General features: G+C 41.1%; 1 protein-coding gene across 1 annotated transcript in view; it reads left to right on the top strand.

Annotated features, from left to right (window-relative positions):
• The first annotated feature begins 9974 nt into the window (after positions 1 to 9974).
• mtnr1ba (melatonin receptor type 1Ba) overlaps positions 9975 to 25610 on the top strand; it is a 30616-nt gene continuing 14980 nt past the window's right edge. The window contains exon 1 of the mRNA XM_067450193.1: positions 9975 to 11018. Coding sequence (XP_067306294.1) covers positions 10820 to 11018 — 199 coding nt within the window. The 5' untranslated portion in view covers positions 9975 to 10819. The remainder of the gene's footprint in view (positions 11019 to 25610) is intronic.

Genomic DNA, 25610 nt, shown 5'->3' with positions numbered 1-25610 from the left:
ATAGCTCTTTGTAAATTGTGAATGAAGCAATAGATCACAGTCGAAAGTGCATTACTCTGCCTTGCTTGCTCTCTCCCCTGCACAATTTTCACTCTTTCTTTCTCTCTTCACTTTTTAACACTGCTGTGTAATATTTGCTTTTGTTCTTTCTGTCTTCCTTTCTCTTTCCCTCTCATTCTATCTCTGATTAACCAGGCCAGGGGGAGTACTAAAGCATGAACTGACTTCAGATCAGCTCCAGTTCAGCTTCATTGAGTACACAGATGCTTGGACTGACTGTAGATAAATAGAGTTAAACTAAATTAGTGTAAACATAAGTAAAAACACTGTATCATAGATGAATAACGGCAGACATTTGTAATTTAGACATGACTGAACTGTCCTAAATGGCTTTGCAAAGTTTTCTTACATAATTCTGTGGTGAATTCATCCTGGGACACAGATAGTACGTACCCTTGTGCAATGGCAGCATCAGAATCAGTGGAGCGTCACAGAGAGATTGATGTAACATAAAAAATTGATGTAAGATAGTTAAACCTGATAATGGAGACGACATGTCAGCCGGGAGCAAAGCAAACTGATGACACATCAGTGATGCGTGAAGACATGATCATGGTGAAGCCCGGAGATCCAGTGACCTCGAAATAATTTGGACAATAAAGTCACACTTAAAAAATGTCTTGATGTTATTATATAAAATATGAAATATCAATATCAGCGGCTAACAAATGATGTGACTTTTCTAACCACTCACTTCATCTGGGTCAGTAACTGGTGTGTCAGTTTTTGCATTCAGATAAGCATACTTCCATATAGTTATTATGTCCAAATTCATATTAATAGCAGAATTGCTCATTCCATGGACACTCTACTAACCCATGAAGCCACGGAAGAGGATTGGTGAATGACAGTGAAGCGATACATGACAGTGACAACATGGCAGATGTAGTACATTGAATTCCATTCATACTACCCACATTAATACTATAAAGAATGCTCTTTTTAATGGTTATATACACTATTGTAATATGCGATTTTGGACACAGAGTTATTCTTATTGGAAGTCATTTTTCCTTAAGTGTACCAAGGTGTGATTCTGAACTGAATATCTAATATTTTTTTATATTTCTTTAAAATAAGAAGCACATTAATTAATATTTTGATGACACAGATATTTCCTAAATTGTATAGCACTTTTCATTGTTTGTTAAAGGCTATTGTAAATGTCAAGCATGTGAACACACGACTCAAACACAGAGAATTTGTGCAACAGATTATAAGGGAACTTCAGAAAACCTAATAAACATCCAACATGTATAGTGACACACAGACACACGAACAGAAAGGTGGTGTGACAACTCCAGAGCCGTCAGTACAGACATCTGTGGACACAGGCTGTGAAGACCACCTCAGGTGCAATGCACAACAGCTGTATGACTCCTCGTCTAAGAGTCCTGGGCACAGTAGCAGATGAAGGTAAGACACAAGGACGCACAGCACAGGTAAAACCGTACATAAAACAACAGCATGAAATCAACTGACAACAAGGGGCAGACACAGCAGAGAATACAAGGGGGAAGGGAACAAGCGACAGGTGAGGGCATCTCACTCGTGATCTGCAAACACCTGTGCTGTAAAATCAGCTCTGATGGCCTGGGTCACAGGCTGCAGAAAATGACAGGACAACACATACAACAGAGAAGCCGATGAAGCACCCTGAACCTTGACAGGATCCAACCCTCCCTGCATCCCCGGAGGATGAATCCAGGAAGTGATCAAGAATATCATTAGCCAGAACCAAGCATCTCTCCTCCGTATCATAGCTCTCCTAGTCTACCAGATAATGATGACCTCTACCCCTTCGTCTAACATATTAGGAGGCAGAGAGATAGAAGTCTGTGGCTAAAGGGGAGAGCAAATTATGGGCTTGATCTTAGAGACATGAAACACCGGGTGGTAACTGGGGGTTTAAATTGAGTTGAACTGACACTGGACTGAGCACCTTAATGATGGAAAACGGTCCAATAAATGCAGGCCACAGTTTATGTGAGGGGAGTTTGAGAGGAATGTCTTGGGAAGACAACCAGACCTTCTGACCGCACACGTAAAGTGGGGGCTTAGCACAGTGACGATCCACCGAAACCCTGTTATGGTAAATGGACTGCATTTATATAGTGCTTTTAACACACCCTATGGCCATCCAAAGTACTTTACATTCCCGCGTCCCCGGAGGATGAATCCAGGAAGCGGGTGCCAGAATATCATGAGCCAGAACCAAGCATATCCCCTCTGGACCATAGCCCTCCCAGTCTTCGAGATAATGATGACCTCTATCCATTCGTCTAACATCTTAGGAGGCAGAGAGATAGAGGTCTGTGGCTAAAGGGGGGAGCATATTATGGGCTTTATCTTAGAGGCATGAAACACCAGGTGGTAACTGGGGGTTTAAATTGAGTTGAACTGACACTGGACTGAGGACCTTAGTGATGTAAAACGGTCCAATAAATGTGGGTCTCATTTTATGTGAGGGAAATTTGAGAGGAATGTCTTGGGTAGACAACCAGACCTTCTAACCGCACACGTAAAGTGAGGGCTTAGCACATGGACAATCCACCGATACCCTGTTATGGTAAATGGACTGATTTATATAGCGCTTTCAACAGACCCTATGGCCATGTAAAGTGCTTTACATTTTTGCCTCACATTCACCCATTCATACACCGGCGGTGATGTCAGCCATGTAAGGCACCATCCTTACAACTGGGAAACTGGGCAACCCCAGCAACTGGGGTTAGGTATCTTGCTCATGGACACCTCGATACTTGGTCAGGTGGAGCCAGGGATTGAACCACTAACCTTCCGGTTTGTAGACAATCTACTTTAGCCACTGTTCCTGTCACCAGTCCGAGTGAGGGCTTCTCTGGCGATCCTCTACGTACATTAACATCTTAATAAACTAAACAGTAGCTGGTCGCCTAAATAGCACTGGAAGGTGCTATTTAGCACTATTTAGCACTAAATAGCACTGGAAGGAGACCAGGAGGGAGTTATGCGCATACTCGACCATGGTTAATATGGAACTCCATGATTGACGCCACACAATTACAAGACTCTCTCCAGATCCTGGTTAGCCCCATGTTGCCGCTAGACAGAGGTAGGCTTGTGACGAAGTTCATTGCTATGTGTGACCAGGGTCTGGGGTAGCCCTGCTGGGGGTCGATTGGAGCCCTGTGGCACAGCACATACCAGAAATGCTGTCACGAACTGATGAGCGCTCTACGCCATGGAAGGGCACCAGAACCGCTGCTTGATTAAACTGCAGGTACAAGTCAATCCTGGGTGGCAAGCTAGTACGGATGAGTGCTACCACTTTAGGCCGCTAGTTCGGACTGATTTGAACAAAACAATAGGCTCTCAGGACACCCTGCGGGAAATGTGACGTTGCACAGAGCAATGCGGATTCTGGATTCCACCCCCCAGGTGGCAATCGCTATCACCTGATCGGGAGGCAGAATAATGGAGATGTGCCAGGCAACAGATCTATCATACAGTCAAACGGGTGGAGCGGAGAAAGAGATGGGACTTATTAAAAAACACTTATTCAAGTCATAGTAAGCCTCTGGTACATTCACCAGGCTCACCTGTTCCTCTTGTAACACGGAACAAGACATAAAAGGAGAAAATGCAGGGCCCAAACATTGAGATAAACAAAAAGAGCTCCATGCCAGAATGGAATTAAGAGACCGCCATGCCAAACCTCGCCTTAATCCACCTGATCCATACTCTGATGAGCCCAATTCATGCCATTCCTTTCTATCACAATGTTCTCTGACTTTTTCCAGCCCTCCTATTTTCCCATGGAGCAATCTAAAGTGGCCTTCACCATCATGCTTCTGATTGGACAAGTGAGAGAATGGGGAACAGCCATGTTGGACAATGTACATGAATGTTGCAGCTCATTTAAGGACATTTTGGAGGAGCTCTGCAAGGTTTTTTGCTCGCTCTGCGCTCGAGATACAGGTGCAACATCACTGCACATTTTAGGGGGATCTTTTAAAAGTTAATGGGCTCAGGGGAGGCAAACCTCCCGCTATAACTTTACTTGCAAGTGTTGCTGTTGGGCAGTGTTACTTTATAAAAACATCTGACTTTTACACATTTTAATTTTGTAATATTTTGTAATATTTTCATTTTCTCATCCAGTTCTTCTGAGGAAGCAGTGCCTTCCTTGCCTTCTTGGAGGAACCTGCCCTCCTATAAAGTAGTATACATCACCCTATGTAAGTACAGTTTGCTGTACGAATGCAATCAGGCATAAAACACAAAGACCTAATATTATGTTGGTCCCCCTTTTGCTGCCAAAACAGACTTTAATTGTCAAGACATGGACTCCGCTAGACCCCTGAAGGTGTGCTGTGGTATGTGGCACCAAGATATTAGCAGCAGATCCTTTAAATCCTGTAAGTTGTAATGTGGGGCTTCCGTGGATAAGACTTGTTTGTTCAGCACATCCCACAGATGCTCGATCAGATTGAGATTTGGGGAATTTGTAGTCCAATTTTGCCATGGCTTGCCTTCTTTCCAAAGTGCATCCTGGTGCCATGTGTTCCTCAGGTAAGCGATTCACTCGCACCCAGTCATCCATGGGATGTAAAAGAAAATGTGATTCATTGTTCAGTCCAGTTCTGATGCTTTCGGGGGTGCACAGGGGTCAGCATGGGCAACCTGACTGGTCTGCAGCTATGCAGCTCCATACACAATGAACTGTGATGCACTGTGTATTCTGACACCTATCTATTAGAACCAGCATTAACTTCTTAAGCAATTTGAGCTCCAGTAGCTCGTCTGTTTGATCGGACCACACGTGCCAGCCTTCGCTCCTCACGTCGCGGGTTAACAACTATTCCTTCCTTGGACCACTTTTCATAGATACTGACCACTGCAGACCAGGGACACCCCACACGAGCTGCAGTTTTGGAGATGCTCTGACCCAGTCATCTAGCCATCACAATTTGTTCCATGTCACACTCTGTCAAATCCTTACACTTGCCCATTTTTGATGCTTCTAACACATCAACTTTGAGGACAGACTTTTTGTCTGACACTTGCTGCCTAATTTATCCCACCCATAACAGGTGCAATGATGAAGAGATAATCAGTGTTATTAACTTCAGTGGTCATAATGGTATGCCTGTGTGTATATCCAACTTTATATAAAGAGCTGGGTGATATTTGTGACAAAATCAGAGATGTTGAATAAAATGTATATACAACTATAGAGAGCTGTGCAATGTTGAGGTCACTATAGTTTGTTGTTCAAATGTGAGGAAGAGTAGACAGGGCTTAACCATTTTACTCATTAACCAGTCTCAGAATATCACAAACTCTTAAACTCTCCCACACATATTCACTCTCGCACAGACATGCATGTGAATTCTTTTACATGCCATACAAATTAAACCAAAACACAGACAGTGACAAGCACCGCCAGTCTCGAGAGGGTTTCCTGCAGTTTGACATCAAAGAAAGGCAAGGCCTCTCTCTCTATCCCGGAGAAACCAGACACCCGCTTACATAACTCGATTCTGCTAACAAGCCGCGCGCTCAAACAATCAGCCCCTGTACCCACGCACACACCCGACCAAAAAGTCGCAGCCAGGTTTCCACGCTGTAAACGCCTCCTTTATTCCCAGCGGTGGTGTTGTGGGTGTAAAAAAATAATAATCATTCAAACACCTCGCATTGGACTGATTTGAGTAGGCAGGGCTGTTATCTGTTGTTGTTGAACCGTGTGGATGTGTTGGTTCCCAAAAAAGGGTGGGGGTTGCTGATTTAGCGCGCATGCTGGATGGCATCACTGGCTCGCGGAGATAAAGGAGCACACGCGCCAGGAAACATCTCTACATTTCTGTGCCATATCTGTATTTGTAAACAGGAAGAAAAAAAAAAAAAAGATGTGCAATGTGTACCTTTCTGTAAATAAGGCTCAGTTGTTAAAAAAATAACTCACAAAGTGCAGGCAAAGACTTTTTTTGGAGCTTTACATATTTGCATCACTGTGATAAATTACAAAGAAGGCTTCTGTCTCCATGAAAATGGACGTAAATATCTGTCTGTCTGTATGGCTATCCCTTCATGTTAATGTCCATTAACTTTTTAACATGTTCAAATACATGCATATATTTTAAATAGATATGGTAATACATATAAATTGGTCTTTCATCCTGAGTGCAAAGGTTTGATTTATTCCTAATGCGTTGTACAGATTAATTCAAACCTCACAGGGACAAATTTATTTTCATGTATCCATGCTTTCATTTAATTCTGTATTTGGATGTGTTGTGAACTTTTGCAGCGCATTTAGTTGTGTTGTATTTGCAGCGTGTTTCTGTATTGGGTTGTTGTGAACTTTTGCAGTGCATGTATTGTCAAACTGATGAAGATGTTTTCTTTATTTGCGGGGGTCTTTTCTCTTTGCATGTGTTTTGTTCAGTTGCAGCGCATGGAGATCTCTCAGACACTGTATGTTTTTTTATCCTGGTGGGGACTTCAACCACAGACTCATGGGCACTCGTATCACTGTGGGGACCTAAATTGAGGTCCCCATGAGCTTATAAGCTTAAAAGCTTATAAATCATACAGAATGAGTTGTTTTGGAAAATGTAAAAATTAAGTTTTGTGTGATGGGTAAGTTTAGGGGTACTGTTAGTGTAAGGGGAGAGAATATACAGTTTGTACAGTATAAAAACCATTATGTCCCCACAAAGAGAGTTAACCAGACTGGTAATCCCTACGTTATGGGGACAAAATGTCCCCACAAAGATGGCAATATCCGAAATCCTTGTCCTTGTGGGGACATTTTTAGGTCCCCATGAGGAAAACATCTTATAAATCACACAAAAGGAGTTTTTTGGAGAAAGTAAAAATGCAGAATGTTTCCTGTGATGGGTAGGTTTAGGGGCAGGGGCAGTGTAAGGGGATAGAAAATACAGTTTGTTCAGTATGAAATCCATTACGCCTATGGAAAGTCCCCATAAAACATGGAAACACAACATGTGTGTGTGTGTGTGTGTGTGTGTGTGTGTGTGTGTGTGTGTGTGTGTGTGTGTGTGTGTGTGTGTGTGTGTGTGTGTGTGTGTGTGTGTGTGTGTGTGGCCTGGTAATCCCTACGTTATGGGGACAAAATGTCCCCACAAAGATGGCAATATCCGAAATCCTTGTCCTTGTGGGGACATTTTTAGGTCCCCATGAGGAAAACATCTCATAAATCACACAGAAGGAGTTTTTTTGAGAAAGTAAAAATGCAGAATGTTTCCTGTGATGGGTAGGTTTAGGGGCAGGGGTAGTGTAAGGGGATAGGATGTACAGTTTGTACAGTGTGTGTGTGTGTGTGTGTGTGTGTGTGTGTGTGTGTGTGTGTGTGTGTGTGTGTGTGTGTGTGTGTGTGTGTGTGTGTGTGTGTGTGTGTGTGTGTGTGTTAAACCATAAGTATAAACAAACTTTGCAGTTTTTAAAATAGTATTAGCCAAGTCAAGTGGTTACTCAGGATGAGCCAGAAAGTTCAGAGCAGATGGTTGCCAGGGATGCAAGCTTTTGATTAGGTTGATAAAACAATTCCATAAAAGGTCCATAAAACAATTATTTCCAATGTTGTTTGAAAAGTAGTAGTCTCAGTTTTAAACAATCTTGAGCTGGTCTCAGTTGCATCCTTCATGCCCAAGGACAGCCTAAAGTCGGTCTGATGCATAGTGTGAATAAAACTGGATGGAACTTTATTGACCTATTAATCTTTAAATGGATTGGCTGACTTCTGAAAGTTAGAGCACATTATTTTTCATCTATAGTTTGCATGAAAAAATAGTCATGTTTACCATGATACACAATCATTTTTGAGGAAAGAAATCATCCTTGGATCATTGGAAGTTTGCCCGGTTGGTGCCATCACATACACTCACCTAAAGGATTATGAGGAACACCTGTTCAATTTCGCATTAATGTAATTATCTAATCAACCAATCACATGGCAGTTGCTCAAGTGCATCTAGGGGTGTGGTCCTGGTCAAGACAATCTCCTGAACTCCAAACTGAATGTCAAAATCGGAAAGAAAGGGGATTTAAGCAATTTTGAGCGTGGCATGGTTGTTGGTGCCAGACGGGCCCATCTGAGCTACTGGGATTTTCACGCACAACCATTTCTAGGGTTTACAAAGAATGGTGTGAAAAGGGAAAAACATCCAGTATGTGGCAGTCCTGTGGGCGAAAATGCTTTGTTGATGCTAGAGGTCAGAGGAGAATGGGCCGACTGATTCAAGCTGATAGAAGAGCAACTTTGACTGAAACAGCAGAAGACCCCACAGGGTACCACTCATCTCCACTACAAATAGGAAAAAGAGGCTACAATTTGCACAAGCTCACCAAAATTGGACAGTTGAAGACTGGAAAAATGTTGCCTGGTCTAATAAGTCTCGATTTCTGTTGAGACATTCAGATTGTAGAGTCAGAATTTGGCGTAAACAGAATGAGAACATTGATCCATCATGCCTTGTTACCACTGTGCAGGCTGGTGGTGGTGGTGTAATGGTGTGGGGGGTGTTTTCTTAGCACACTTTAGGCGCCTTAGTGCCAATTGGGCATCGTTTAAATGCCACGGCCTACCTGAGCATTGTTTCTGACCATGTCCATCCCTTTATGACCACCATGTGCCCATCCTCTGATGGCTACTTCCAGCAGGATAATGCACCATGTCACAAAGCTCAAATCATTTCAAATTGGTTTCTTGAACATGACAATAGGTTCACTGTACTAAAATGGCCCCCACAGTCACCAGATCTCAACCCAAAAAAACATCTTTGGGATGTGGTGGAACGGGAGCTTCGTGCCCTGGATGTGCATCCCACAAATCTCCATCAACTGCAAGATGCTATCCTATCAGTATGGGCCAACATTTCTAAAGAATGCTTTCAGCACCTTGAATCAATGCCACGTAGAATTAAGGCAGCTCTGAAGGCGAAAGGGGGTCAAACACAGTATTAGTATGGTGTTCCTAATAATCCTTTAGGTGAGTGTATTTTAAAGCTATTTAGTTTAGTTTGAGGCACTTCAAGTAAACACCATGAACAGAATACAGCCTGTTCTATGTGCTTTGTTTGAATTGTGTATGTGAAATATTGTCTGAAACAATTTCAGTTGGTTTTGTTTTACATTTTTTTTAATTTTCCACACGAGTCTATTATTAAGGTATAATTTATTCTAGGGGAGCCTATACATCAACAAACTGTGATGGACCATGTCAGATGTCTCTAAGTGAAAGGTTTTGGCTAGAATAAGCTGTATGTATTGTGATGTCTGAAGCACTAGGGGCAGGGATTTTTTGCTCCCAGCATGCACTTATGTTTGGCTAGAATATTGAAACAACAGTTATTCGATTTCCCTAATAGTTTAGTTCGACTGTACAGTAGATGTATTATTGTTCCCTCGATGTGCAACTAGGCTAAATACATTTTGAACATGGTGAAACCAGCACCAATTATGAGTCATAATAACCAGGGTCATAAATAAGGTGTGATTCAATTTATTTATTTATTTTAGATCTTGAAATCACTGCCCATCGCTGTGTTTTTAAAGATATATTGTTAAACGTGTTTATATATATATATATATATATATATATATATATATATATATATATATATATATATATATATATATATATATATATATATATAATTTAACTAAATTATTAGTTACTGATTGGTAATTGTTGGTGATTTTAATGTATCGCTCGCTAGAAAAACGCTGCGAGGTCTTTTAATTCAACTCCGTTGACAGGACGCCCTCACGTGCACCTGCGCGCTCTCAGTACAAGTTTAGACGCACGCGGAGGCTCCCAGCGCGTGATGTGAACGGGGCAGCTGTAAACAGCGGTGGCGCGCGCTCACGGATTTTGGTCCTCAATGAGGAGACCGACAGAGACCGGCCGTGCAGAGCAGGTCGAAGGCGACGTCTCTCCAGCTGCCGTTTAACTAGACTTCTCCGAGAACTGGACCGGGAACTCTTCTCGCTTCTCCTCCTCAACCCAGTCGCTGAGGGAATCCCATTTTCTTGCTCATTTTCTAAGTTGGATTCTTGTATTTAACGGCATTCTTGCTCCTCAAACGTGAAGACCACCTTAGATGAAGATAACCGTTTTCAACGACACGTTCCAAAACTGCAAAATATTGCACTTAGGTTTCACACCCCTGAGGCGGGAATTCAACTCCATCATCCGATCTCAAGCATCGGATTCCGTCGCCACCGAGTGAATTAATAAATAAATAAAGTCTGACTGACTGGACATACAAGGCGAGCCGACGCGTCCCACATTTGACAGCTTTTTGGAGGCGTCTCTGTTTAACTCAGCTCAAGCGTCAATGTAAATATGCTGAACGAGAAGAGGAAAAGGAGTGAACCCACGCCAGCGTGATCCTTCCGTTATCAATGGGAAATACCGGAGCGCACGCGACCAGAGCGAGATGCTCAGAGAAGCTCGAGACCGTCTCGTGCGCCGCCGCGCTCTCACCCTGAGTGAGTTTTAAAAGGCGCGCGGCGAGGTGGGCGAACGAGCACCGTGAAGTTGAACATATTCGCCAGTCAAGACAATAGCCGGGTGGAAAATTGTGGCACATTGATGAAAAAACAAAACCCGTCAACGAGCTTCCCAAGGATTGTTGAGAATATGGAAATGTGTCATTGTTGACGAAGGTGAAGATGACAGAAGCTTCGTGAGAAAGATACCGAGCGTGCTTTTTTTTTCTGTGAGAGAGGGGGAAGTTTATTCGACATGCCCGATAATGTCTCCCTCGTCAGGAACCGGACGGATGTCGGGCAGGGTCGCGCATGGGGTAGCGGAGCAGGCGCGCGGCCAGCATGGGTCGTCATGGTGCTGGCCGGTGTGCTGATCTTCACGAGTGTGGTGGATGTGCTCGGTAACGTGCTGGTGATCATCTCGGTGCTCAGAAATAGAAAGCTGAGGAACGCGGGTGAGTGCGCGCGTTTTAGTCCACATTAATGAACTGAAAGATGAGGGGATGTTAACACAGGACGCGTTCTTGCAAACGTATTCCAAGAGGCATTTTTCAAAGTTAAAATAGGCTACAATGCAAGAAAAGTACAAAAAAACGCGTCCCCTGTGAACCGTCCCTAAAAGTGGACGAGAATCATTCACTGGCTCATGAGTTATTAGGATAATACGTGTATGACTCATTTGCAGTTTCACATGAGAGTCATTAATACTGTGAACAGCTGCTTGCCACTAATTCAAGAATAAACCCAGTGCTTCATTCACAGGGTTACCAACCATTCACGTGCACTGTACATATGGCCTGAGCTGAGCATGAATGACTGCCTCATACAGAGAAAAAGCGTGACATTTGGGGGATTTTCACTATACATGCAGCTATAAAACCAATTTGGCATTTGATTGTACGCTATTTAAATACTTGGGTCTATTTAAAATATTTCTTAAAAAAAAAAACGATAATTATTTTCAAAACGTACACAAACTCAATTTCTCTGATTTGTTTGATATTTTTATTTTAATAAATGCCAGTTGTATAAATAGAATAAGCTGCTCAATTGAATTCCTATTTTGCCCACTAATTCATTTTAGTCAAGAATAACAATATGTTTCATGGACATGAGAGGGTTTGACGTTACATAACTCACAGATATCAAAGACGGTCGGAGCCTGAGAATAACACTGTGCACTCAAGGCTGTCTGACACTGATACTTAACGGATGTTTGAGGACCAGAGAGTAGTGGTATGTATGCTCGATGATAAATGTATGTTTGGACATAATAATTCCCCAAAAAATTCTAAAAGCATTTGAAATACAATTTACACACACATATCTAAGAATGAGTACCAGTGTGAATTGCATGTCTGAAACAGCAATAGCCCAGATTGAATTTACCATCAACATCTATTACTTATGGGCTTGATGTGTTCGCGTGAGTGAGTGTGAGAGAATGCAAAGCAATTCCAGTTCATTCACTCAGAAAAGCATTTTATTGGAGTCCCCCATTCATTAATATGAAGTACCATATGGTTTTAAATTATGGATCGTCATTTGCATTTTTTTCATTATTACGATCTGGCAATGGTTCAGGCTTCACACAGCAATAATGTCTTTATATGGTGAAATGTTATTGACAAAACAGTCACACTAAACTTTAGAAAGCATTTTCATTCTCTAAAAGAAAGAATCTAGCATTTATTTGAAAAAGGACAGTGAAGGGATCAGCAAGGGACAATGAAATAAACCAAACCAGAATGTCAGAGGAGGTACCAGGGTTGTGTCCTTTTGTTCTCTTTATAATTTGCATTATCTGACCTCAGAATACCAGAGTTCTTGTCTTCGGTGATTTCTTAAGGGTGGGTTTTAAAATGCATTAATTTTTAGATTTCAGCTTTTCATTGATCTGTAGAGCATATGAAAAACTGTCAATGGGAACAGAAAAAAAAAAAGACAGAGAAAAGCGAGAGTAGGTAAACACAGATGTGAACTGCAATATCTCCAAACAGGCAGTCTGTCAAAACATTCGACAGCGCTGTGTTATTAGGTCAGAGTTTGATATGTCGGTTCTGTAATAGTCATCGGTAATATGGAGTGTGCGAGAGTGTGAACAGGCGCATGGGAAGAGAGAGCTTTTCTATGCATGTCATTGTGTCTTTGGAGATTTTTGATATTTTCTTATCTTGAAATGTGCAGGTGGCATCATCCCGTCACTGTCTTAACAAAGCCACGGTAAACACGGCAATGTGCCGATTTACCAGCACAACCCTGCACTTCAGCTCTCAAATAAAACATTGTTGTCTACAAAGGGATGAAGAGAGACCGAGATGACAGAAATGTTGCTGTCATTTTCCCCCTAAACACTCCCTTTCTTCATCTCTATAATGCTTTCAATCCAGTCCTTCACTGTTAATGTCATGTCTGTTGAGCTGGTGGACCATTTAAATTTGGTCTTTGACCTCATGTTATGGGCTTTTGCTTGTGATTGGTAGGGTGTGTTTGTGAGGACCACAAGGTGACATTCAGTGTCTCATTAGCATAGAGTGATGAGTTTGCTGGTGCTCTATATAGATAGTCAAAGGACATGCGGTAAATGTTGTGTGCGTCTGTCATCCTTGACTGCATCCTTCACTTTGACCTGTGATGATTAATTTGCATTAGGGTAGCACAAGTATTGGAGTGCTCAATTGATGGCATGATTGTGTGTTTATTTTTTTTTATTTTACATGCCCGACATTGTGCTGTGTCCGGGTGAACCGCTGGAGCAGATAATATTGATTAATACATCAGATGCGTTTAGTTCTCATAAAGGTTCCTTTTGCTGTGCTGTGCTGGTCAGAATGAAATCAGCATTAGTGACTATTTTCCCCCATTCATTTTTCCCATAGGGATTCAACACTACAATAAAAAAGGAATTAATTTTTATTTTTATTTTATTTTTTATAAGTGGACAAAAAGACAAAGGTGACTGTGCTAGCAAAATGAGTCGCAATGAGCATTTTACATTTATTATTATTATTTTCACATTCCTGCATTAAATAGACCTTCAAAATGATGTATGATTTGTTTGAATAGAGACAGCAAAGTTTCTCTTAAAATCCCTGGTAATAACAACAAATTTGACACAGACCAAGGCAGCACCAAATATCTACAGGAAAAATATATACTCAGCTTTTTTCCCCATAATACCACAATTCTTTTAATTAACATTGAGACTGACAGTCTATGTAATGCACGGATCTAATATAATGTTACATATCAGATGTTTTTCCTCATCAGTTAACATAAGACATAACCAAGCCTGAAGCAGTTCTCTCAGAAACTGAAGCCTCCGTGCCTCAATCGTCCCCTGATGGTTGGTCCCAGTATCGCTCATAACCCCCACCCCTCAGTGTTTTCTAATGGATGAGAGACAAACAAACAAACAAATTACACTTCAAATAATTTTGTAGGAAGTTTTTTATCACTATGATTTAATTTTAAGGGTTTGGTCTTTAAATAAGTTTAGTTTTAGTTAGTTATTTGATGCTATAAAAATGTGTGTGGGGGGGGGGGCGTCATGATTGACGGCTGAGATTGACGTCTTCTCTGAGTGAAGTTGTCACTGAGGCACTGACTTTTTTTCAGGTTTTTGGGGTGGAGATTGGAGCTTTAGCTTTAATTTCTAGATTTCAATTACTGTTTATTTCACACATATTGCCATATGCAAGAGAGTGGGTGGACTTTTGATATTGCACCTCTACTTCCTGCTCTCTACTGCGCTGCGCAAGATATCAGCGCCATATTCGGACCTCTGGAGTCTTCTTTTACTCCAGCTGAAGAGAATTAAGTTGTGACATCCATATTTTTTTACACTCTATGGACATGACAGATAATGTTTGCGTGAATATTCTCCAAGACAGGCATTTTGAAATACTGTAAATTCTGGGTATATATCGGGATCTTGAGTCTTTGTGCGCATGGGTAGGATCTGTCAGTGTGAGTGAGAGGAAAGGTACTCCTCCCAGAAAACATACAAATGAAGATACTTTTAGATGTTTGATTGTTAATTAGAGCATTGGTAGGGCCATATAATTTTCGCGATCACAGAATCGCGGACAGAATCGCGGAATCTGTGTATTAACCCGGAATCTAGTGTTAACACAGATTTTCCCGGAATTTTACATATTTGTAATTAAATTCTGTTTTGTGTGGGAGGAGAATGAATGTCTGAGGAAAATGCAGACCGGGGGAAGCAAATCTTCGCAGCACAACCCCTCCCGTCATTTCAGCTCCCCCTTCAAAACAATGAAAGTATGGCGAAGTTGGTCTCCACAGCTCTGCTTTCGTCAGCGGAAAAGTTAAGAAACTCGACGCTAACGGCGGTTTCACACTGCACACTTTTACACAGGCAGCATTGGTCGCGCACAGCTGAACCTGCGGCTCGTGTATTGCGAATACAGACAAATATTGTCCATTCTGTCAGATTTTCCGGTGTTCTGCTCGACCCCTGTCATCCTCGTGCTTTGATTTATGATTGGCACATTAGGCAGCAATGCATATCTCTTGCAAATGCGACCGTGTTCCCCTCTGTTCCAAACACATATGCATTTAACATGCTGAATGGGTAGATTACGTTATAAAAGTGACATAAAGGTTAAGATAAGCATCTAGTTTTATTCATTTAAAGAGGCCTTTAGAGGAGGAAGTTGGGGTAAAAAGTGTTGTGGCAGTGTTGTTATTATACCTGTGCTAGAGCTGATGCCGGCAAATTAAAGCAGCTTCCTTCAGTCGTGACGGGCGCTCTCCCCTTGTGCAATTTTGTCATCGTCCTAGTTATTGTTTTATTCTCGTTTTGGTCTTTTCCCTTACTTTATTTACTCTTACTTAAATGAATGATATTTCTTTTTGCACATCACACAACGCGTCATTTCCCTCCTTGTTGAGACTTGCGAGCCGGCCGTGACAAATGGGGGCTCGTCCGGGATTCCATTCAGTTAATGAACGAACCAGATTCATTACAAAATAACCAAACGCAATGAAAACGCTTCCAAATCATGTCGACAAATAACAGGAATTATCAAAAGCTAAAGGACGAGCGGACGAGCTCCCATTTGTCACGGCAAGCAGGACACGTGTGTTTTCTTTTGTCGTGCTTGAATTGTTTAAAAGCATTTGAGTGAATAGGAGCGTGATAATGTATTACTAGCCCAAGGATGACAGAAATAATCTGTTTTTTTATAAAAGCATCATTTATAAAAAAAATATATATATGTTTTTTGTACTGCATTAAAGCATAAAAATACCCAAATATGTTTGCAGATATTTCGGAAACATGCTAAGTTACTAATTTCTCTCAAAAGTCAATGCTACAGCCAGGCATTCTATTCTGAAATGTGCATTCCATGTCAGAATGTCTGTTTCGGACGGTGTGATTCCGCCCACTGCCAATTGGGCAGTAACACAGTGCAACGAGCTCTGGAGGTTGACGTATGCAGCCTAAACTCCGCCATTTTGGCAGGCAATCAGGGGAGCGCTAGAGCGGCTGTAGCATTGGTATCTATAATATAATATAAAACCAGACTGTTTAAACCTTACTATTTCAACATGATGGACAGCTGATTTGTGCCAGGATGCCAGAAGAAGCGGGGAAAAGCAAATAGGAAATCATTTTATCGTAGCAAATTGTCAAATGCCATGAATTTCAGTTTATTCTTCATTTTTAACTAATTTTGCCTCACACAACTAATGATAAAAATAAGTTCCCTAAATACGAAACTTAATCGTGAATAACAAAATTAAGGATCAATAAATAAATATTGAAACAAAAAATAAAAATTATTGATTATGACTGATTTTATTTGACATGCACAGCATGGACCTATGGAACAGATGCACACAGCGGCGTGCTGTTTTGGATGGGCTCATGTTAACCGCTGACATATAACGTTGCTCTATTCACGTTTTCTCTCTTAAAATGTAAGCGCATAGGCCTGTATGTCAGCATTATTACATACGTGTAAAGAATTAAGGAGTGCGTCTCAATCAGCTCCCTGGTTCAGTAGTCAGGGCACTGATCAGGACACAAGTCAATGGGCTGACTCCCTGATCAGTGCCCGGACTACTGAACTAGGGAGCTGATTGAGACGCACCTGAAGTCTGTCAAGTAAAACAAGAGCGTATTGATGCAGCTCAGCCTGCCTGCTATTCTATCGTTTAATGTTACTCCTTTTTGTAGGTTTTCATAAATATTTAGTTGATACATAGATTTTTTTTTTTTTTTTTTGCAGATGAACTGCAAAAATATATAGTAGTGCATAACTTAACCTAGTGCCCATTTACGTCAAAACTAGGCTAGTTGTAACTTGTCCTGACAGGAAAGCTATCCATTCCTTGATCAATACACGTTTAAGATGTTTAATCTAAGTTTTGCTATGTACAAGTATATGTCTTTTGAATTAAAGTGCACAGTAAACTCCATTGCCTTGCTACCACCGGCTGTTCCTGCCTGCTAAAATGGCGTCATAAACAGAATGGGTCACGTGACCTCCAGAGCTCTATCGCACTCATGGAAGCCAAACGAATCAACTGGTGCAAAGATTGCTGATGCTACCCAACCTAAAAAGCCTTAGCATCCTGTGAAATCTCTGTGAGCGGGAGCATATTAAAACCCTGACAAATCATCTCATCAACTTGGTAAGTCTCCTTACCTTCCATTCTCATTGTCACTCCAGATGCATATCCTCAATTGACAACCTGCGTGAGCCTCAAGTCTGAGGAGGAGTGAGAAAACACAGATCTCTTATACTTTTAATCCGGAAAACAGTACCCATTTCAACCACTAGCTGTCAACATTACAAACTGCACATTTAAACATGACTATTTAAAAAACTATTCAGAAAAAAATGCTGGCTGACGGCATCAGCAGAATCAAATGCCATCGATTAGCAACCCATATATCTCACAGTAGATATGTCTTTAAAGGGTAATAAATGACTGTTAAAAATCAATTTCCCTATGGAGAAAAATGAATGGAAATTTACTTTCGAAACCCGACTGTTGCACATTGTGTCTAGGGAAACTGTATGCAAATGAGATGACAGGATCACGCCCATACTTCTGTCCAGGAGTGCTCCATCATTGCTTGTATCTGTGTAATTCGCTAGAGATGTGTTTAAGGTATTATTTCTCATAAATGTGAGGGTCATATCCCTGTAGTGCAGCAAAGGCCTCTTAACATGACTTAAGACAATGTTTCCTGATGCATTGAACTTTGAGGAGTAAAGCATTAAAGAGAGATTTTAAAGCATTTCTTTCTTCTGTGGAACACAAAGGCTATTTTCACACAGTGAATGTACAACACAACACTGAATATAAATGTGACATTCTGAGAAAAAGTATTTTCTCTTTGCAGCAACCATTAAGACTATTCTGCTCTAAGCTTAACGGATAACCTCTTGTCACTTCTTGCTGTGCACACTGCACACATGCTTATTATCGTGAAAACTGCAGTGAGATGTGCCTCATTGTCATTTCTGTACAAAAAAAGGGTTTGAGAGGTCAGAGTTTAAGAGGGTTTTTTAAATGATTGGTGCATTTGAAAAGCAGAGGTCGAGGTGTAAAAGTTATGGAACACAGGCTGCAGAGGTCAGTCAAAAACAGCATCAGTGTCAATGGAGACCGGCCACGTCAGCGGCGTGCAGTGAAACATGATCTGTAGCTGACAAAGAAAAATGTAGCATTTTCTACATGCACGTGTGTGTGTGTGTGTGTGTGTGTGTGTGTGAGCCTGTTTATGTGGTTTATGAGGACACAAATTTGTATAACTACATGGGTATTACACTGGTATTACACTATAAATGTGGTTTATGAGGACATATCAAATGTCCTCATAATTCAAATGGCCTTAAAAACATACTAAATGATGTTTTTTTGAGAAAGTAAAACTGCAGGATGTTTCCTGTGATGGGTAGGTTTAGGGGCAGGGGCAGTGTAAGGGGATAGAAAATACGGTTTGTACAGTATAAAAACCATTACGCCTATGGAGAGTCCCTGTAAACCACATAGACCAACATGTGTGTGTGTGTGTGTGTGTGTGTGGCCATTTAATACAAGGCTGTTTGATCATCCTACAAAGCCACTCCTTTCTACACACACCCACTTTCACACACACTAAAATTTCCTCAGATACAGGGTTATTGGTGCCAAGTGAGATTACAAAAGTCCCTGAGGACACTGCCTGCGGAGCTGCCACAATTGAGGCACTTTACACCTACGTTCATTTATCTTCAGTACACACACACCTAGTTAGTTAGGCAAAAGAGAGATGCTACCGTGGTAGAACCAATCGTGTGTTTTTACCCTATAAAATAGTGATTGTGTTGGTGAAGTCCTCGTTAGTTTGGGGTCATTAGAGATTTAATTAACATTCATGTTGACTAAGCACTACCCTCCATTGCCATCATTAATTGTTGTGTGTGTGTGTGTGTGTGTGTGTGAGCATTTTCTGTTATGCTGCTGTTTTTAATTAAAGGCTTTGTGTATGTTAATGTGTGTGAGAGAGACCCGGAGGAAACTTTTAATGCTCAGCGGCGGCTCAAAACATCTAATGGTGTTCTCAGGTATGTCTCATTTAAAATATCCACTTCCTTTCTGAATTTTCTGCATGATGAAAAATGAAATTGGCTGTTACTGTACCTTGTGGTCCCATTTTGAGACATTTGAAATTCTATTGAAGACATGAGAAGATGCAAGAAACTCCTTTTGCAGTATATTTAATATATATTTAGTAAATCTAGCACTGCTGTTGCTAGATGACGTACATGTAATGCCTATACTTCATATTAAACATAAATATATAGTCTGATACAGCAAAGACAGTGTCGGCAGTACAATGCTACAGAATATTTTGTTCTGTATTGACAGGCAATATTGTTTTTTATTACAATCAGGCCTATATCTGCATTTATGTTAACCTAGAGACTTTAAAAAATGAAAATGTAATTTATTAATATGTATTTGTGTCAAAATGACATATTCCTATTTTGTTATTCTATTTTGCCTGGAAACACTTCCAACATGGTTGAAAAACGTGAAAAATAGGCGTCGGTTTTATTTCTAGCATGCACACGTTAACGTGGGAGCCAAAATTAAAACGGAAATGACACGCAGCCGAGACGCTCATGCCACTCTTGCAGTGTGTCGCCGGCCTTAATGAATTGATGGGGGAAGACCATGATACTAGGTATTTGAATTTCTAGAATTAGCAGTAAAATCAATAGAAATCAGTGTTGTTCTTATGTTGGTTCTCAAGACCAAGAGTCCAAGACCATGGACCGTTTCAGAGACAGGGCTTAGATTAAGCCAGGATTAAGCCTTAGTTAAATTAGGACGTTTAAGTGGCTTTTTTTAAACATGCCTTTAAAAAAATAAAAATAACTTACTGTTGTGGATATTGAGACAAAACAATAGCTCTGATTTAAGATATCAGTGCAAGTTGTTTTCAGTTAAGCCCCTTTCACACTGCGATTCCGGCAAATACACGGATAATGCGACCCGGCATTTGTTCCCGGGCCGCTAGATTTGGTCCATTCACACTGCCAGCGTAATACCGTAATATGTGCGCTTTCACACACAACGCTTAACGGTCCCAGATCGAGTTGACACGTAACATCCGAATGTGATGTATAATGGCGAGTGATCTCAGTTTCAGCACGGATAGTAAGGAGCTCCGTGGTCTCAACTTGTGTCCAGTTTGCGCACATTTCTGCTTGTTAAATTTAGTTTCTTTTGTATACGGACACTCTCTGTGTTTAAAACACCGACGAGCTCTTCTGGCACTGCAGGGTTGTATTATTGAAAAAACAAGATAACGATAACTACGTACACGTTGCTGCATTAGTTTTGGCTTTTGTTCACACAGCGCTAGTCCCGGATCGAACCCCGCATTGTTACTAGGTCCCCGACCCGGGTTCAATTCGGTAATCAACTCCGGGACGTGGCTGCTTTCACACAGAAGGCGACCCGGCAATGTTCCGGGAATATTGCGGGTCTGACGTGCAGTGTGAAAGGGGCTTTTGACAGCTCAAACATGCATTTCAGTCTGGGACTAGTTTATGATTTGTCTATTAATCCAGACATAAACACTATATTTCCAAAAGTTTTGGGATACCTGTCTTTGCATGCACATGAACTTTAATGACATCCCATTCTTAATCCATAGGATTTAATATGGAGTTGGCCCACCCTTTGCAACTATAACAGCTTCAGATCTTCTGGGAAGGCTTTCCACAAGGTTTAGGAGTGTGTTTATGAGAATTTGTGACTATTCTTCTAGAAGCGCATTCGTGAGGTCAGGCACTGATGTTGGACAAGATGACCTGGCTCACAGTCTCCGCTTTAATTCATCCCAAAGGTGTTCTAATGGGTTGAGGTCAGGACTCAAGTTGTCACTCCAGAGAACATGTCTCCACTGATCTAGAGTCCAGTGGCGGTGTGTTTACACCACTGCATCCGACGCTTTGCATTGCGCTTGTTGATGCAAGGCTTGGATACAGCTGCTCGGCAATGGAAACCCATTCCATGAAACTCTACGCACTGTTCTTGAGCTGATCTGAAGGCCACATGAAGTTTGGAAGTCTGTAGCTATTGACTCTGCAGAAAGTTGGCAAATTCTGCGCACTGTGCACCTCAGCATGCACTGACCCTGCTCATGTTTTACATGGCCTAATACTTTGTGGTGAGTTGCAGTTGTTCCCAATTGCTTTCACTTTGTTATATTACCACTAACAGTTGACCGTAGAATATTTAGTAGTGAGGACATTTCACGAATGGACTTATTGCATAGGTGTCAACCTATCGCCGTACCACACTTGAATTCACTGAGCTCCTGAGAGCGACCCATTCTTTCACTAATGTTTGTAGAAGCGTCTGCATGCCGAGGTGCTTCATTTTCAACCCGATCACACATAAATGCGTATAAATAGTACGAGTGTGCAATGTCGTGGAATGTATACGCCAAAACTCATTTTGGCGTGCATATGATACGCTGTTTTTCGCGTGCATAGTATACGCACTTTATGGCGTATATATGACACGCGCTTGGGTAGGTTTAGGGTAGTGGGGCGTATATATGACACGCACTTGGGTAGGTTTAGGGTGGTGGGGTGGGGGGTTCGTATGTATAATACGCCATAAAATGCGTATCATATGCACGCGAAAAACAGCATGCCATAGACATGCCAAAATTAGTTTTGGCGTATACGTTCCACGACATTGCACACTCGTACTATTTATACGCATTTTTGTGAGAATACGCTGTTCATTTTATACACCTGTGGCCATGGAAGTGATTAGAACAATAAAACCTCCCAAACTGCCAATAAAAAATAATTAGTCGAGACGAGCTCATTTAAGTCTGACACCAGGCTGAATTTAAATGTCCCTGAAAATATTAGTGTTGGATTTGAGTCAGAGTCTGGTTTATTCAGACTCAACTCAACACTAAACCTGTTTAAGTAATTTTCTTTCTTGCCCTTGCGAATCAGCTTTCCATTTTCCATTTCCACTGTTCATCATGTCGATTTTCACCCAAACTAGAACAATTTTCAGTCACAATTTTTTGACTGAACAAAACATGTGACTAAGGAGGCAATTGCAGTTCAGTTATTTCTGGCTTATTTGTTGCTAAACAATTAGCCATTCTAACTCTGCATTTTTCCACACTGTATAGCTGTGGCAACTAAAATGTAAAATGAATCCTACAAAAGTGACTAAAAACGTAAACTATGATGAAAAACAGTGAAATCAATGGCATATTCCTTATTAATTGAGTAAACGCAAGTAAAAAAAAAAAAAAAAAGATCTGAAAATGAAAAAAGTATTTAAAAAAGTTGATCTGAGTAAATGCTTTTGATACCATGACAAATAATGATACCATGAGTTTTGTTTGGGTGAGAAGGAATTACGGTAACTCAAATATTTGAACCCAGTGATTTAAGGTAAGTCAAATATTTAAATCATAATAATTTAAATGTATTTCCTCTAAACCAGTTTAAATTATTGCAGTATTTATAGCAGATTTGATTTTGGCATTAAAACTGTTAATCTCAAATTAAGTAAACAGTTACATGACTCATATTCAACATTGCACATGACAATCTGTTCAAGTTATTGTAGTTTGGATGGCAACAGAGGGTAGTGCAATTTAGAACAGATAGGCTTTGGCATAGAAACTATTTTTTGTTTGTTCGAGTTTTCAGTATCAAAGAGGAGAGGGACAACCTATAACCTTCTGTGCTGCGGTGATGACCCTCTGGAGTGATTACCTTTCCACAGCTGTGCAGCTGGAAAACCACACACAGATGCAGTATGTCAATATGCTCTCAGTGGTAAAAGGAAAACAACAGTGTTTGTGTGAGCTAGTAATTCTGAGTATTCTCAGAGAAGTGCTCTCTCTGCTGTGCCTTCTTTATGATAGCAGTGGTGATGACAATTCAGGTCAAATTGTACTCTATATGGAAGCCCAGAAACAGGAAGTCTGAGACCCTCTCCACACAGTCACCACTGATGAACAGAGGCTGTTTAACTCCAACCCTGATAAAAACTGACCTGCCTGTAGCTTTCTAGTTACTCGGAAGACATTGATTAGCTGGTTTAGGTATGTTTGTTTAGCATTGAACAGTGGGTTTGATTGCCCATCCCTGGAATAGATAAGGGTAGGAGAGCCTAAGGAGAGCCTGTACTGAGGTTGATGGCTGAGGTAATGTGGGAGCTTACTTTTACCCTCTGGGAGCGATCAGTAAGGAAGTCCTTAACACAAAGGCAAATAGAGTGAGATATATCCCAGGTCTAACAGTTTGAACTCTATTATTTTGGGGAGGATAGTGTTAAAGAGCTAAGGAGCTAAAGTTTACCAATAACAAATGATTTTGATCATTTAGCAGAAATTTTTTTTTTTTTCATTCAGCAGACGCTTTTATTCAAAGTGACTTGCAACTGAGGAAAACAGGAAGTGATTCGTCATGAAGAGGTAAAAAAAAAACTAAGCTTTGGACATGGCTTAGAGTACTATAAGTTAGAATAGTCTTTTAAATGTTACCAGTGAATCTGCATTCCGGATTGAGGTGGGGAGATCGTTCCACCAGCAAGGAACGGTGAACGAAAATGTTCTGGAAAGGGATTTCATGCCTCTCTGTGATGGTACCATGAGCCGTCACTCCTTAGCTGAACGAAGGCTTCTGGTGGGGATGTAGACTCATAAGAGCGAGTCGAAGTATGCAGGCGCTGTGCTTGGGATAAATTTGTAAGCAAGCGTCAACGCCTTGAACTTGATGCGAGCAGTGGTAGCCAGTGTAGGGAGACAAAGAGGGGTGTGACATAGGCCCTTTTGGGCTTGTTCAAGACAAGACGTACCACTGCATTCTAAATAATTTGAAGTATCTTGATGGCAAACGATGCCAGTCCAGAGTCCAGCCAGGAGAACATTGCAGTAGTCATTGCATTGCAGTGCATTGCAGCGAGGTACAGAGCATTCCTCTAGATGGGACAAAGTAATATAGAGAGTTGTTACTATGCGGTCCTCTGTGAAAGTATTGGCTCTGTAAATAAACTGGTATGGGTCAAACCTGGGTGGGAGATTGGAGTCTGAACCAGCCTCTCAAAGCACTTCATAATTCATAATCAGCAGCCATATCACCCTGTAACCCAAGACTGGTTTCCCACGGAAGCTAAGCAGGGCTGAGCCTGGTCAGTACCTGGATGGGAGACCAACTGGGAAAACTAGGTCGCTGCTGGTAGAGGTGTTAGTGAGGCCAGCAGGGGGCGCTCACCCTGTGGTCTGTGTGGGTCCTAATACCCCAGTATAGTGATGGGGACACTATACTGACAAAGAGCCTTCTGATGAGACATTAAACCGAGGTCCTGACTCTCCATGGTCATTAAAAATCCCAGGATGTCCTTCGGAAAAAGAGTAAGGGTGTAACCGCGTCATCCTGGCCAAAATTTGCCCATTGGCCCCTCTATCCATCATGGCCTCCTAATAATCCCCCTCTCCTGATTGGCTTAATCACTCTGTCTCCTCTCCACCAATCAGCTGGTGCGTTGTGTGAGTGGTGGTGGTTGAGGAGATTCCCCCCTTCAATGTAAAGCGCTTTGAGTGCCTTAAAGCGTTATATAAATCGAACAAATTATTATTATTATTATTATTATTATTATTATTATTATTATTATAGCCGGTGTCAGTGCTACAGGACGGTAATTGTTAAGGTTTTGTGGATGTAGTTTGGCTTCCTCCTGTGACACCACATTCTCACTATTGCAGATTTAACTGCAAACACCAAATTTTTATAGCATCAAATAACTAATTAAAACCAAACACTTGAACATACATCAGAATGATAAGTACTACGTAAAGTGACAAAAAACATCTTTAGAAAAAAAAAATGAAAGGCCCATGAAATTTAGATATGATATGTAAATTTGATGAAAATACTAAAGTCACTCATACATTTTTACCAACAATTGGTTATTTTTGTGTTGAAAAGCAAAATCGAAGCAATGTGAGGTAGAAGTGTGCTTTTACAAATCTGAGAATTTGCTCAGTATTGCTGCGCTGTATTATGCATGAGATTGCATTACAGCAGATCATTCAAACAACATGTGGAGCATGCATGAGGACGGTTTTGTGTGGAACACTAACATGATTTTCGAGTCTATTCAAAACAATGTTGTGGTTGATGCTATCAAATGCAGCTCTAGGATCCAGTAACACTAATAGAGAGATTCAACCACAATCGGATGATAAAAGCAAATTTGTAACTTTTATGAGAGCAGTCTCGGTACTATGATACGGGCTAAATCCTGAGTGGAAATCCTTGCAGACACTATTTCTTTCAAAAAAGGAACATAGTTGTGAGGATACTTCCATAGATGAATTCATAATTTTAAGAAAAAGACCTATGACAAAGATGAATTCATGACCTTAAGAAGAGGACCTAAGCATCTCCTTCAGTAGCTTAGTTGGTAGAGGGTCTTACATACATGTTGTTGATTTAGACAATTAAACAAGCTTAGACAAT

This window comes from Pseudorasbora parva, chromosome 8 (genome assembly GCF_024679245.1).
Source record: "Pseudorasbora parva isolate DD20220531a chromosome 8, ASM2467924v1, whole genome shotgun sequence".
In the NCBI taxonomy this organism is placed as follows: Eukaryota; Metazoa; Chordata; class Actinopteri; order Cypriniformes; family Gobionidae; genus Pseudorasbora; species Pseudorasbora parva.
Note: the sequence above shows the minus strand (reverse complement) of the source record. Positions and strands in the feature narration are given on the sequence as shown.